The 16,562-nt window shown below is 33.7% G+C and overlaps 1 protein-coding gene across 1 annotated transcript in view; it reads left to right on the forward strand.

The window, feature by feature from the left end:
* The window catches only part of LOC128202555 (tolloid-like protein 1), a gene marked incomplete at its 5' end in the record, with an annotated part of 30,082 nt that extends 13,881 nt beyond the window's left edge, over positions 1-16,201 (forward strand). The window contains 12 exon segments of the mRNA XM_052903262.1: positions 254-457; positions 1,007-1,119; positions 2,029-2,177; positions 4,432-4,637; positions 6,432-6,604; positions 7,382-7,510; positions 8,761-8,987; positions 9,631-9,652; positions 9,813-9,881; positions 11,826-12,006; positions 12,507-12,757; positions 13,499-16,201. Coding sequence (XP_052759222.1) covers positions 254-457; positions 1,007-1,119; positions 2,029-2,177; positions 4,432-4,637; positions 6,432-6,604; positions 7,382-7,510; positions 8,761-8,987; positions 9,631-9,652; positions 9,813-9,881; positions 11,826-12,006; positions 12,507-12,757; positions 13,499-13,747 — 1,973 coding nt within the window.
* Positions 16,202-16,562: the final 361 nt, after the last annotated feature.

A 16,562-nucleotide genomic window follows, 5' to 3' on the forward strand; every position in this document is an offset into this window, starting at 1 on the left:
TTTTATGTTGAGAATTAAAATGCATTCCATCTAATTCAAAATTACATGGTACAGAGGTATAACACTTGAATGGAATGGAATAGCAACGCATGAGGGGTATCATGGGTGACACGGTACGAGTACTCGGATACTCTGTTATGTCCATTATACTTTTCGTGCCTATATGCGGCGATTATCATTACTATTATTGCAAAAATCACTGGCACCTAATTTTCGACTTACAAAATTCTAATATACTAATTTCTTTCCACAGAAATAGACATCCACAAATCCGAAGAGTGCCGTTCTGAGTGGGTGGAAGTAAGGGACGGTTACATGCCCGACGCCCCGGTCCTTGGTCGCATTTGTGGCTCTGGGAAGGGTCCCATGATGCGCTCCAGTGGTTCACGCCTCACTGTTGTCTACCAGCCTGGGCTGAAAGTCAAGCCACATAGAGGGTTTAGGGCACATTATGAAGGTAAACTTACTGACAACTTCATATTACGTGTCGAAATTACTAAAATAATTTTCTATTAGATTATTGTTTAGACGGAATTTGTTTTTTAGTATTTTTTTTTATCATTTTATATACTTAGTTAAGATTAATCATCATTATTTAATTTATTTGTACACTGCTCAACATAAACCTCCCCTTGGGGGGGGGATGCCAGTAATTGTCATGATTGGCAAGCGGATTGGCAATCGCAGTCAGGCTTTAGAGATATTTTAAGAGACTCTGTTGCCCTCGCCCTTCCTTAGTCGACTTTTACGATACATATAATTATAATAATATAAAAAAAAATATAATATAATAACAAAATATATAAACGACGATATAATTAAATATACTTAATTATAAATAATCAGTTTTGACTCAAGCAACCAAATATAATTAAACTCATTCTGTTCAGAAACTGTATCTCCATACAATTGCATCTTATTATGTCATGACGGTAAAATCGTACGATATCATATCATGGCGTGGTACGGTAAATTTTAAAAGCGATCTATTTATTTTTTATATCAGCGGTATGCGGTGGAGATATTGAGGTGGACAGCAGCGGACATTTGGAATCGCCGAATTACCCAGACGATTACCAACCGAATAAACTTTGCATTTGGAGACTCTCAGTACCGCAAGTAAGTGTTTTATTTTTGTATTCAAAATATTGAATAATATCAATGATAATAAAAATAACCTATCTATAAATCTACATCATCATCTTCCTACCCTTATCCCAATCATTTGGGGTCGGCGTAATATGATTTTATCCATATTACAAAAAGATTTGGTTTTTAGTTTTACGACCGGCCGCCTGCCTATCTATAAATCTACATATAACTTGCTAATTATTGTCATCCTTCTGTATTTATCTACTGCTTTATGGAAATCTATAAAATCCTTTTTGTACATATTAAAACAACGATAGAAGAAATTATTACGTGTTTAATTATTTTCAACCGACATCAAAAAATGGAGGTTCTGAATTCGGATGTTTTTTATGTCAGTTACCTTGTAACTTCCTCAATTCTAAACCGATTAGAAAAATTCTTTTTTTTATCTCAAAAGATTGATTACAGATTGGTTCCGTAAAAATTTTATTTCAAATTCAAACTATTGTCTAACAGTCTAGTTTTAAATTAAAATAACTGGGGTTTGTCACAATTAAAGTCTGTTTTTCTTTTTTGGGGGACACAATTTTTAAATAATAAATCAACAATCAATAAATACATCAATGGTGTAAAAAGAGTACCATGGATAACAAAGAATACTATTTCGCCCATGATACCCCTCATGCATTGTCATTTCTAAGGGCTAAGGTGTTACGCCTCTGTGCCCTATAATTTTACTGTCATATCCCATCGATCAAACCGAAACACAACTGCTTCATTGCAGAAACACGAATGGAACAGAGGTAACCAAACAAACGACTTTTGTACAGTCTCCCTCTAGTATTTCCTGATTTTGTAAAAAAAATATACTTAAGTAAAATTTGGTAATAACCCGAATAAATTTATTATTTTAGTAAAATATCATTTTTTCCTCAGGACTACCAAGTGGCTTTAAGATTCCATTCGTTCGAAGTGGAGAATCATGATACATGTTCGTACGATAAAGTGAAAGTAAGAGATGGTGACTCAATGGATAGTCCACTTATAGGAATGTTCTGTGGACACAAGATACCACCCGATATCAGGTATATTATATTTTTTCCTTTTTCAATCGACTTCAAAAAGTATTTTTTATGTTTGTTACCTCATGACTCCGTCGGTTATAAATCGATTTGGAATTTTTTTTTTTTATTTGAATGAATGAATGAGTATACTTTATTTGCATTATACAATATAGGAAATAAGCAAGACAATTTACAAACACAACGATACAATTATATAAGTACAGTAAGGTATTTGTAAGATATATAACGTAGTATATGATATAAAACGCTTCTCTGAATGTAAATATAAATAATTTTCTGTATAAAAATAAGTAAATAAATATCTAAAAACTTATTTTTATAACATACATAATATGTGCAACATTACGAAGTCAAGATTCTTAAATTCGAAAGGAATAACAAAAAGGATTATTTTCCCTTACTTACATTTAAATTTAGATAAAATAAAGTCTGTCTTTATAACTTCTTTTACTTAACATAATAAGAAAGAGACTAGACGGATTAACCGTATTCTTATTTGCTTTAAGGATTTGCATTACTTTTTAGACGTCTTTACATTGTGAATTTATAATAGATCCTTCAGATGCACAAAGACTTATCTTGCATTAAAATTGCGCTTTTTAATAGCTTTACAAAGTCGTATTATAAATATACTAATATTACTCACATGTGTAGAAAATATAACAATGTTTTTTTTTTATACAACTTAGAATGGCAAACAAGCTGACGGCCCAATGATGGAAAGTGGTAACCGTCGCCTATAGATTTATTACCATGGACATAAACAGAGTATACTGTTTCGCCCATGGGCGACATGCGTTGCCATTCCTGAGGAATGGTTATTCCTCTGTACCTTGTAAATTACGTATATAATTCAAACGGAAACACAGCCATGCAAACACAACTGCTTTACGGTTGAAACACGAATGGGACAGAGGTACCCAAGCAAACGACTTTTGTACAAAGTCACCCTCTAGTATGTATGTATGCAAGGACCTTGATATTTTCCAACAATCCTTGCAATGTTACATTAAGGCTGCCAATTTGTTACTTTAAATCTATAGTCGCTATTCTTTTAATGTTTATAATATTGCATGTTATGCAGAATAGTTATTGGAGTGCAAACTTGATGCTATTTTATGTAATAATTATTTTACTTATGTATTAATTTGTACTTTGTTACTTTGCTATAAATAAATAAATTATAAAGGGGAAGGACTTATTTACTTTTTTATTTATATATTTGTTTGTTTATAATGGATAAAGTCAAAACTACTCGACCGATTTTAAAAGTTACTTTACCTATAGAAAACTGCATTATTTTATTGTTATTTGTATTTTAAATAAAAATTTGTGTTTTTTTTTATTTTCAATCGACTTTGAAAAAAATTTAGTTCTCAATTCATTTGCATTTTTTTTTTATGTTTGTTACCTCATAACTCCGTCAGTTCTAAACCGATTTGGATTATTCTTTTTTTATTTGCAAGGATGTACTTATAGATTGGTTCCATAGAAATTTTATCAAAGTCTGTTCAGTAGTTATTAGATCAAAGTAACTGGTATTGTTACATTTCAAGTTTTTTTTTTTGTGGGATACAATCTTCAATTATTAATTCACAACTTTTTTATATCATATTATACATGTAATAGCAATAAATAAATGAATGAATGAATGAATGAATAAATCATAACATATTTAACCTATTACATGGGTAGATTAACATACGAGTGATTTTAACTTTACCACGAATAACTATAATATGCAGCCACTTCAAGCGATTTCATTACCATAGCAACAAAATTACAGGATACAGAGGCATCATAGTTCTCATGAATGACAACGCGTGAAGGATATCATGAACGACACAGTACATCCTGTTATGTCTATGGTACTGTTCATGTCTATAGGCGACGGTTACAACTTTCTATCAGGTGGGCCGCCAGCTTGATTACCATTGTATGTTAAATAAAAAAAAATTTCAAGCAATAATAATCAGGATATTTATCATATCAGCCTTTAATTGTCCACTGCTGAACATAAGCCTCCCCCTTGGGAAGTTTTTCCAGTAGTTGCCATACTTGGCAGGCGAATTAGCAACCGCAGTTAAACTTTAGACACGTTTTAAGAAGGACGCTGCTGCCCATCCCTCGCCCTTAGTCGGCTTTTGCGACATCCATGGAAAAAGAAGCCGGGACCACACAGCCTACGATAATAATGTATAATATTAAATTAATGTGGCATTGATCTTTCATGATATTCCTTTACATTTTGCAGATCAACCTCAAACAAATTACTAGTGATCTTCGAATCAGACAGTACGGTACAGAAAGCAGGTTTTTCCGCAACCTTCATGAAAGAATTTGATGAATGCGCATCAATAGAACACGGTTGCAGTCACTCCTGCGTTAACACATTGGGTGGATATGAATGCGCTTGCGATATTGGATACGAGTTGCATTCTGATGGCAAGAAATGTGAAAGTAAGTTTTTTTTTTTCATAATACCACAATATGTGACAAATCTGTCTTAAGCGAACACATACACACACATACACACACCGATACGACAACATAACCTTCAAGAAAAGAGCATATTCCTTTTTAAAAGGCCGGCAGCACACCTGCAATGCCGTAGGTGTTGTGGGTGACCATGGGCGGCGGTAGTCACTTACCATCAGGTGAGCCGCATGCTCGTTTGCCCCTTGTGTTGTAAAAAAAAAAAAAAAAAACAGAGATAATGAAGTCTATAAATATGATCGACGGAAAAGAGAATGAAAACCTTTTGAGAATAAAAACGAGAATTTTTACTCTCAAAAGTCGAGAGTCAAGAGTCGAGAGACCACTCTGGACTACATTCATTATCATTTCAACCGCTAATTGTTCATTGCTGAACATGGGCCTTCCCCACAAGGGGAGTTTTGCCAATAATTGTCATACTTAACAGACAGGTTGGCAACCGCAGTTGGGCTTTTAGGGATGTTTTAAGAGGGACGCTGCTGCTCATCCCTCTACCATTAAGTTACTTTAGTCGCCTCTTACGGCACCCACAAGAAAGGAATGGGTAGCCTGAACCACTGGACTACATTATGCCATAGTTATTATTTTTACAGGATAAAAGGTGAATATATCGGACATTCTTCATCCTAAAGTTTATAACTTTCTAAAAGCTTTCTGATTCTCTTGTACCAAACACTCCACTCGTTTGCAATACTAGGGACGTAAATAACTTTAGATATTGTGAAAATTGAATATTCATTTCACGGCATTTTTTTTTTTTTGTTTTAATACTTGAACAGTTGCCAACAGAAGTTGAAAATTTCGCTCTCATTATAATACACTCGTTTGTGAGTGATATTGAATTTCTGTAACTGACCGAAACTTGAATACCACATCTTGAAGTTTACTCTAAAGTTTGACATTCTATGTTAATTGAATCGTCACAAAATTAAGAATAACACAAAAGAATTGAACATTTTATTATTGTTTATGAAAATCCTCTAGTTCTCTTTGCTTATGCTGTCTTAAATATAATTAAAAAAAACCATCAGCTACGACATTTCCACATAGTACAATAAAATATACTCATTAAAAAAAATATCCTGATAGAGATTTCTTACATGTTTTTGTTTTTGCTCTCTAAGTATCAATTACAATAGTTTCACCCAGACTGTCCACGTTAATTTTTCTTCTATCTCTTCGTCTCTTGTATCTATCCATTTCAAACTCATATATTTTTTTTATATTACATTTTTTACCAGTTCTAATATTATAAAAAATTTGTTTGTTACCTCTTAGCATCTTAACGCTTTCAACTTTTTGCCATGAAATTTTACATAAGTACACGTATTATTTGGGATGGAGAACTGTATGGAGTACTGTTGATTCAGGTCAACAGATAAATCCCGCTTACGGGAATAAAATTCTGGATATAAACTAATGCATAAATAACCTTTTTTTTTATACCACTGAGGTGGCAAACAAGCATACGGCCCACCTGATAGTAAGCGGTTACCGTATCCTATGAACGCCTGCAGTACCAGAGGCATTATGCGCGCGTTGACGACCCTGCATAACCTTTAATCCCTCATAATATATCGTAGGAAATCAGTAGATGCAGGTGGCTCAGGATCATTCCTTATGGCAGTCTATGAGAGAGGCCTATGTTCAACAGTCGACAGAGAATGATGATAAATCTCTTACATAACATTTACTGACTTCCTCGTAAGACTCACTTCTTATGTATATGATATTGACGATTCAATATTAAATTTTAAGATGCATGCGGAGGAGCTCTGTACGGTCCAAATGGCACGATAACATCACCATCGTTCCCGGACCTATATCCGCCGTCTAAGAATTGCCTTTGGGAGATCGTGGCTCCACCACAGCACAGAATCACATTGAACTTCACCCATTTCGACTTAGAAGGCAACAGCATGTATCAACAGGTCAGATATATTAAGTTTTGGTCAAATGCCTCATGTTGTGTATATATATATATATATATATATATATATATTTTTAATTACATTACACTTCTATAATTACTATATTTCACTACTATATATCACTAAAATTTCAATCAAATCCTAAAAAAACTTCATTAAGGTGGTTGGTTACTAAATAACATGACACTTCGAGACTTGTGGTTTATGTTGATTACTTTGTAATTAAAGATATTTTGAGGTAAAATTTCTAAATTGTCGAGTGATTTTTATTATTGTGTATGATAGTAAAGTAACAGATAATACGTGATCTTTTCCTAAATGAATTATAACCCACACAATTACAATGTTTCTTGCTAATATATCTTTTTTACAAAGTTGTACAATACAAGAGAAGAATAACGAAAATTACGATAAATTATTACTATGTTGATAGAAAATATATAAAAGCACTCGCCAATTTAGAAGTTTAGCCTCAAATTATTATAAAATAATCAACAGTAACTATAGGTCTCGATTCTAAATAGTAGCTGCTCTATTTGTTTTGTCTTTTATACTTCTTTCCTGAACTCTATCTTAAGCCATCTTGCTAGCCATCTATGCCAGTATTGTAATATTGTTTAAAATCTTCCATGATACGTTAGTCTTAATATGTATGATGGTAATTAAACAACCATCATCATCACAACCTTTAAAATATTACAGTTATATAAATAAATAGATACATGTTACATATATTTGTTGTCTATTATTTTGCATTTATATAATGGCAATTTTCAGGAATGCGAGTATGACAGTGTAACGGTTCATTCCAAGTTAGGAGCAGACGTGTTAAGAAGACACGGAGCTTTCTGTGGCAACGCATTACCGCCACCTGTTACATCGGACGGCTCAGTTTTAAGAGTTCAGGTATACTTCCAGTACCATTTTATCATCATCATCATTTTAAGCATTTATTTATTTAAACTTTGGTGACCAATAAAATTCAGAAGGAAATGGATAAACTTGGAGCCTTTGAAATGTGGTGCTGGAGAAGGATGGAGAAAATTAGCTGGAGGGATCGAATTAGCAATGAGGAGGTCCTGCTTAGGACAAAAAGGAAAAACGACAAATTATTAGAACTATTGAGGATAAAAGGGGAAAAATGTTAGGACACTTGATATGACACGACGAACTTATGAACATTATAATAGAAGGTAAGATAGAAGGAAGAAGGGGGAGAGGGAGACCGAGACATAGTTACATCAGGCAGATCAAGGAAGGAGTTGGTGTCGTGTCGTATCAAGAGGTGAAGAGACTCGCTGAAAATCGTAGTGAGTGGCAAGAGCTCCACCGACAAGAGCGCAGCTCTTAAATAGGATAGATGGATAGATAGACTAATAAAATGTGGTACGAAAGGCAGACATAATGCTATAGATATTCTTTACTAGTCGACCTACAGTCATTTTAACCATTCACAGTCCGCTGCTGAATATATATCTTCCTCATAAACTGTCTTGGGAATCTACTGACTCTCTACATCAGATTCGTCTTCACTCTTTCTAGCTAAGGCATCAATTTTTTTTTATGTCCTTATCTTAGCCAAGTTCTAAATCTATCTCATTCATATTTTTGCCAAATATACCTCAGATCATACTCTCCATACTGTTGGATATAATAATTTGAATTACTAATTTTACCATATGCAACTTACAATGGCAAACAAGCTGCTAATCCTCTTGATGGAGTGGTAACTGTACGTATAGTTGACCTACGAACGTCCATGTGTTGTCCCTACGAACAACACATGGACATAATATACTATGACGCCTCATGCATTGCCATAACTAAGATATTGTTTTTCTACCTTATAATTTCACTGCCATAACCTTTAAACCGAAACACAACCATGCAACCACATCCGCTCGGGGGAAAGAGCTCGTTAGTAATAGGATTTGTTAAATCCATTTTTAATGCCCATTGCTAGCAGCATATACTATGAGGTTAATTCTTGTTGAACTAGTTACGATACACCACATATCATCCCTATCATCCCTCACTGGTTCTCCGCCAACGTATACCAAAAGTACGGGCGAGATTACCATTCTATTTTCACCTATAAAAAAAACCACACCTGCTTTGTACCATTTACATGGTAGAATTGTAAATATTCTTTGCAGTTCACATCTGACGCGTCAGTTCACCGATCGGGCTTCGCAGCAGTGTACTATATCGATGTAGACGAATGTGCGGACAACAATGGCGGATGCCAGCACGAATGCCACAACACCCTGGGAGGATACGAGTGCGCCTGCCACAGTGGGTTCACCCTACACCCGAATAAACACGACTGCAAGGAAGGCGGTTGTAAGCATGATGTTACACAACCGCATGGCACCATTGTAAGGTGAGTACATAAGGTGGTTTGGCTTTTGCTTCTCTTTCCGACGGTCGCTGGTTCGATTCCTGTATAATACAAAAAAATTATTTATGAATGTATCTATTTATATTGAAGATGGCTTCTATGGCTTGTATGTATATCATGTGGTCCCGGCATAGAATGGGCCACCCCTTCCTTTCCCGTTGGTATAGTAAGAAGCGATTAAGGGAACATAATAATGGAGAGGTGGGCGGCAACATCCTTCTTAAAACAACTAACTAACTACGGTTGTCAAACCGCCTGCAAAGAATAGCAAGTACTGACAAAAATCTCATTATAGGGAAAGTCTATCAAAAAAAAAACCGTAGTAATGCGGACTACCTGTCCCATTGCTAGCAGTATATCCTATCAGGTCGACCTCCACCTGCTCCCCACTAGAAAACATCGCGCTGAATTCCAGGTGTATTTGTCACGATGGTCTAACTGACCTGCATTTTCATTCTCACCTATCATCTCTCAATTGTACCCCGCCAGTGTATACCGCTAACGCAGACAGCGTTACTATTTTATTATCATCCATTAAAAAAAATATTAGTATAGATAGTACAGATATAGCATAGAATCTGTACTAGTATTTATTGAATGCCCAAACTATCTTTTCTAAACACAGTCCAAACTATCCATCAGGTATGGTATTTCTATACTAAATATAATTTGTACATCGTTTAATTTTTAATGTCAAGGTTATAAAAAGATCTGAAACGTATATCAAAACATTAATTACAACACGTTCTTTAATTATTTTGAACACAAATTATATAATTTCTAATAATTTACAAGTGATTGTATCAGTTACCCTCGACTACACCAGGTCACCGTATCAAGCTCATATTCAACGTGTTTGAACTAGAACCACATCAGGTATGATTTAGTATTTCTATACTAAATATAATTTATAGTTAATAACATCGTTTAATTTTTAATGTATAAAATATACTTTTAAATTAGTTATAGTTTATGTGTTGTACATATTATGTAAATGTACAATAATGTATAATTACATATAATTATATAATGTACAATAATGTATAATTATATGTAATTATACATTATTGTACATTTACATAACATGTACGTATGTATGTATTACACAATATTTACAACGAAGTACAATTAATGTAGTTATGTGTAATGTAATTTGTGATTTAATATAAATACGTTTTTAATTATTTATCTGCAACAATTTAAAAAAATCCGCCGCATAATTATATTTCTGTTTTACAAAGCTTTTTTTTATACTACAATGGTGACAAACGAATATACGACTAGTCTAATGGAAAACTGATTTACCGTAACCTTTAGATGCCTGTAACAACCATGTTGTCACACGCTCTCGAAAAACCATAATACTTACTGACTGTTGATTGGTATCTCTACCAATCTATATAATATACATTTATAAAAGTATTTTTTTAAAAAATTAAACTATTGTTGTTACATATGTATAAATAAATTAATTAATTATTACATTTAAAAAGTTATGTATTCTTATACGTAACTTTGTAAATGTAATAATTAATTTATTATTTATTTATTATAAGCCAACTATTTTTTCTTGAGTGATAAAAGGATATCTTTATGACATCCTTTATTGCTTTTAAACAGCGAAAATATTGTACAAACAAATTGAATAAACGATCACAAGTGGTAATTGTGCCAATTTTATGAAATGGAGCATCGCGATTCGGTAATGCTTTTCGAGATGACCGACTGACAGAATATACAGAGCATGCCAAATTTTACTGTTAATTAATAAATGTAAAAGAAAGCAAAGGAAACATTTTATGCATTTTGTGATAGGAATGAATAAACTCCTTATAGCAGATATAACATATCGTCTAGTTTCAAAGGAAATTAATGGTATATGGCAATTTGCTGGTGTTCATTACATAACAGTACAAAACGAAAATTAATTAATTGATTGTGTGTTTGTGAATGTACTTGTATAATATTTACTTAGATTATATAGATAGATTGTCTCCATACACTACCAAAGGGAGACTTTGTACAAAAGTCGTTTACTAAGGCATCATATAAATGAAAATACTGGTCACATACATACAAATACACACACACACACACACACACACACACACACACACACACACACACACACACACACACACACAAACACACAAACACACACACACAGAGACACACACCACACACACTCTGTCCTATTCGTGTTTCTACCGTGAAGCAGTTGTGTTTGCATGGCTGTGTTTCGGTTTGAAGGGTGGTATATGGCAGTGAATTTACAGTGTACAGAGGAATAAAACCTAAATTCTCAGGATTAGCAACGCATGGGAGGTATCGTGGGCATGTATGAAACATTACAGTTTATTTGCCAATTTCACGTAACGATCATTTCTCGAAAATATAATGTAAACAAAACTTGGTATTCTACTTTTTTATACGACAAAGGAAACATTTTATAATTTTGGTAGGAATGCTTATAGTAGATATAAACTAGCGTACAGCTGGTGTTCATTACGTCTGATGGTAAACAGTCGCTGTAGTTTGTGGACGCCTGCAACACCAGAGGTGTCAAGTACGTGTTGCTAACTCTGAAGAAACATTAATACACTCTTTTGAAAGAAACCCATTTCTCATTAAGTTCTATTGAAATAGATTGTAGCAGAGGAAACTTTACAGGTATTTTAGGCAAGAATAAAAAGACATCTTATAAAAATTACAACTATATTACGGATTCAGGCAATATTTATAAACGATCGCTGCGCTACAGAAGTTATTTTACCGTGCAAATAGCAGCATGTTGGTTAATTAAAAATAATTTCTTTCCAGGAATGCGCTTACGACCATGTCACAATTTATGATGGAGCATCAGCAGACGAGAAGACGTTGGGCAGATTCTGCGGCAGCAAACTACCACATCCCGTAGTGGCGTCTCAGAATCAGATGTACGTCGTATTCAAATCTGATGCCTCAGTGCAAAGGAAAGGATTCCTGGCTACACACTCCACTGGTCAGTGAATATTGTATTGCTTATTACTTTCCTGATAATCTTATTATTATTATTTTATGCAACTTAGAATGACAAACAAGCTGACGGCCTACCTGATGGGAAGTGGTAATCGTCGCCTATAGATGTGATCAGTGCCATGAACATAACAGAGTATACTGTTTCACCCATGATACCACCCATGCGTTGCCATTCCTGAGGACTCAGGTGTTATTCCTCTGCACCCTGTAAATTCACGCCATATCCCACCCTTCAAATCGAAACACATCCGTGCAAATACAACTGCTTTACGGTTGAAACACGAATTAACAACTATATTTCCACCAATCATCTGTCACTGGTACCCTTGCATAAATCCATAGCTCAGGGAGGGTTGCCATTATCATTCCATTTTCATTTTGTTTTAATAAAAGTAAAAACATCTAGTAGGTATTATATTATCATCAGTTAGATATAAGTATTTTTAATAGCAGTGAAAGTACAATAATTATCTTTATCACTAGCTTGTGGCGGGTACCTCGCAGCGTCAGAATCTGTCAAGCACTTATACTCGCACGCGCGGTACGGAGACGACTCTTACGAATCCAGAGCAGACTGTGATTGGAGCATTGTGGCTCCAATGGGCCAGTTTGTGAAGCTTACCTTCCTGACATTCGAGTTAGAGCCTGAGTCTAACTGTGGGTACGACTACGTGCAGATATTTGGCGGTTTGGATGGAAGTGGGGGAGACTATGGCGCTTTTTGTGGAACCAAGGTAAAGGATGAATTCTGTTAATTAATTTTATAAAGATAATCGTAAAAGTATAATCTGTTTAAGAATAAAAATAGAGTATGCGAATTTCTTGCATTAAAAAAATAATATCTTCACGACTGTAGATAGTAGACTGTACCATTAGCATTGTAGTATAAGCAATAGTTCTGTATGATCCTGACACCGTTTTCTATAGCCAGAAAGTAAACTTTAAAATACAATAAGGACGTCGCTCGCCGCGTCAGCCAGATTCGAATCAAACTGTGCTCAGAGGACTTGTTCAATATGATGCCCACGGTCACTTTCTACTATCGTACAGCTCGCCATCGATAGGGAGTTTACCCCAACACCTTAGAGTGTAGATGGTCGCGTACAGCGTGGTTTCAGAGTTGCTTTCTCTCACGAACGATCAATTTATTGAATATGCTTAATCGAGGTTTTTGGGGTACTTCAAAAAAGGGGTAAAGAGGTTTCTTCATGGTCGGCAACGCGCGCGTAATGCCTCTGGCCTTGTTCATAACGGACGCCAACCGCTTACTGTCAAGTAGACTGTAAGCTTGTTTGCTACCTCAGTGATATAAAAAAAAAAACAAAATTACTACTACGTTCTCGGATACAGTCATTTATTTATTCAAGAAAAAATAAATGAAATACCTTTAAAATTTATTGAATATTTTTATATATATAAATATTCATACGGCTCGCCCTTGAAATTAAAAACTAAATTGTATTTTTTTTTCACAGTTGCCTACAGAAATTATATCAACAACTGAAGCACTTCTCGTTAGATTCCGCACCGATGATTCAATAGTTTTCAAAGGCTTCTCTGCGTCATACCAAGCAGTGAAACCTGAAATATCCAGCGAAGAAGACAACTCCGAAGGTGGAGAAGATCTCGACGAGGAAGAAGAAGACGAACGGATGCCTCCTTTAGTGGTGGGGAGGAGGGGTCTACGCGCCCCCCTACTTCGATACGTGCGGCGACCGACGTGACGGTGGCCGTTACCCCGACATCCGAGGCATAGGCGGCCGCATCGTAACACGCATACTCGGTTCCGATCGGAAAACGGCCCTTTTTAAATCGGTATTTACCGGTTTTTTAATAATGTTGCCAGGTCATAAATGTCATCTTGACATTCCTCGGTGAAAATGTTCATGTTTACTTTATTTTTAAATAGGTCATTTTTTATTTAAAATTAATAGTCAAGAATTAATAACAATTTTTAGTGTTCACAACGCTTATTGGTAAAAATAGGGGAAGTTCATGTATAGTTTTGCAAAAGTGACGCTACTATATTACAACGTAAACAACAGAAAATAGTTGTTATGTTTAACAAAGAGCGACTTTAGAAATACTCCATAGTTATAAAAAAAACTTTTGAATATTAATGAGAATTTTGGTTTGAATGGTACATGGTCCCAAAAGAAAACAAATGTAAATAAAACCTTTTAAAATACCTTGAAATACAACACTGACCATTATTTGTGTAACAGATGTTTTTATAAAAATATGCTTTTAATAATTTCCGAGCTTCTACAAATTAAGTAGAAATAAAATTTGTTTACGTTATAACACAAATGTACCTCAAACATTTAAATTGGTAGTAATTTCCTATTGTTGTATTCTTTTATTTGTTTAGTTGGAATTTTTTATTTGAATTTAAATTTAAAAAAATGTAATGTATGCATTTACATAAATATTAAACGAGACCGAATGTGTCCATTGGAATCAATTTAAGAATTAATTTTTTTATGACTGAAATGACGTGTAAATATATTATTTTGTAGATTAAGTTAAGGTCCAATACTTAAATCTAATAGAGATTGCCGAAAAATACTCATTATAAATATTAAAAAATAAGGTAAGTGTACATTGTTGACACCTTTATCTTAGTACAGTGAGCGTAGATACATTTAACTTATAATAAAATTCTGTTACCAAAGAAATATACTCATTTTATAAGTACAGATTGCAAATTCATATGTAGGTACCTACTGAAATTGTATCCTAGACATGTTATTAATAGTGCCATATTATATCAAGTACCTTTTTACCTACATAACCTGTTAAACATATTTCATGCTATTTGTAATAATTACTTGTTCTACAAGCCAATTAAATAATACATTTAGTATTAAATGAAACCGCAATAATCAATCGTTTCAACAAGTAAAAACATGGCTAATTAATGCATTCGTAAAAAAAGGAATTTTATTATTTTGTACTTACTGATTTTAGTTTATTGGTTTGCCTATATTCTCTTCGTAATATTAAATGCATTTATAGCACAATTAGTGTTAATATAATGAGACAATATGTAAAATTAAGAAAAAAAATATGCGAATGGATTTTGTCGTTTAAAATTAGGTGTTCAAATCCATATCATTAAGAATCTCTCGATAGTTCTAATGTACATTGTACAGGTACTTATAAGCAAATAAAATTATGTGATTTCCTCTTTATTTTTTTATTGAAAGTAAGTCTTTATTGTTTTAGGGAATATTGTCATGAAATTAATGAGTAGATAACTAATTCATTTTTTGGAGGATACAAAAGAGAGTACAGAGTAATATTAAACTTTGTCAAAATATTTCCAAGTGTATATGAAGTCAGAATTAGGATGATATTTTATGTCATGTCAAATTATTGGTTATTATCTGAGCTCATTATTTCCTTATCTATGTTACTAATATACTGTAAAAAAAAAATAACTACCGATCTAGCAAATATGAATAACCTTTTTATTACTAAAAATGCTTACATACCAGTGCTTGGGAAGGAGTTTTGAGACATACACGGGTATTATGTAACAAAAATAAATCAGTTATAAAAGAATCTTAATGTGAATATACACATTTTTTATTGGTTTATAATATAATGGTAACCCCGCCTGCACTATCAGTATACGCTGGCGGGGGTCACCAGTCAGGAGTGATACGAGTATTTGCAAGAATGAAGTTAAATCAGGTAGCCCATCATGACGGATTCAACAAGAATTAATCATGATAGTTTCCAAAGAGAACCGCGTGGCAGTCAACCTAACAGGGTATATTGCTAGCAATGGGGCCACTAGTCCTCATTACTGACAATCCCTATCTCCTCGAATACACACACTTAGGTGCCGTAATTCTGAATGATAATTGATCTTTGTTCTAAAGATGAGGAAATCATTAAAAAAAAACTACCAATAAACAAGATTATAATTTGTCATCTATTAGGTGGAAACCTGTTTACATTATGAAATATAAGATTAATTTATGACATTTAATGACCTCTGACTACCACTGTTTATTTGTAATATAACTAATTATGAATAGCTTTGTGCCAAAAATGGATAGGTACTTAGTAATTGTTATTGAAAATAAGTTAGTTTTGTAATATATCTAAGACATGAAATATTTATACGTAGGATCGTTATTTTTATTAAAATGATATAAATCCATTGTTGTTTAATTAATCTACTACGTTATGAAGTTGCGAACATAATAAAATACACTTTAAAGTAAATAGGTACCTAGAATTAAAATTTAATATTTTGTAATAACAATTTATGGACATACATTTAGGACGCCTGTCAAGCGTGACAATTACTGTCATATCCCTTCTTATGGGAGAGACCTATGTTCAGCAGTGGACAGTTAAGAGCTGATATAATGATGATGATGACGATTTAAACAGTTTTATTAAGCACTGATTGGAAGTATATCTACTGGAAGTGCCACTATTTGTGTGATTTGAGAATAGAATAGAAATAATCTTCATTCAAATGTTCTTGTAAGTTCTTTTAAATCATTACTTTTATATTTT

This window comes from Galleria mellonella, unplaced genomic scaffold (assembly GCF_026898425.1).
Source record: "Galleria mellonella isolate WM207_F2 unplaced genomic scaffold, CSIRO_AGI_GalMel_v1 utg1386, whole genome shotgun sequence".
In the NCBI taxonomy this organism is placed as follows: Eukaryota; Metazoa; Arthropoda; class Insecta; order Lepidoptera; family Pyralidae; genus Galleria; species Galleria mellonella.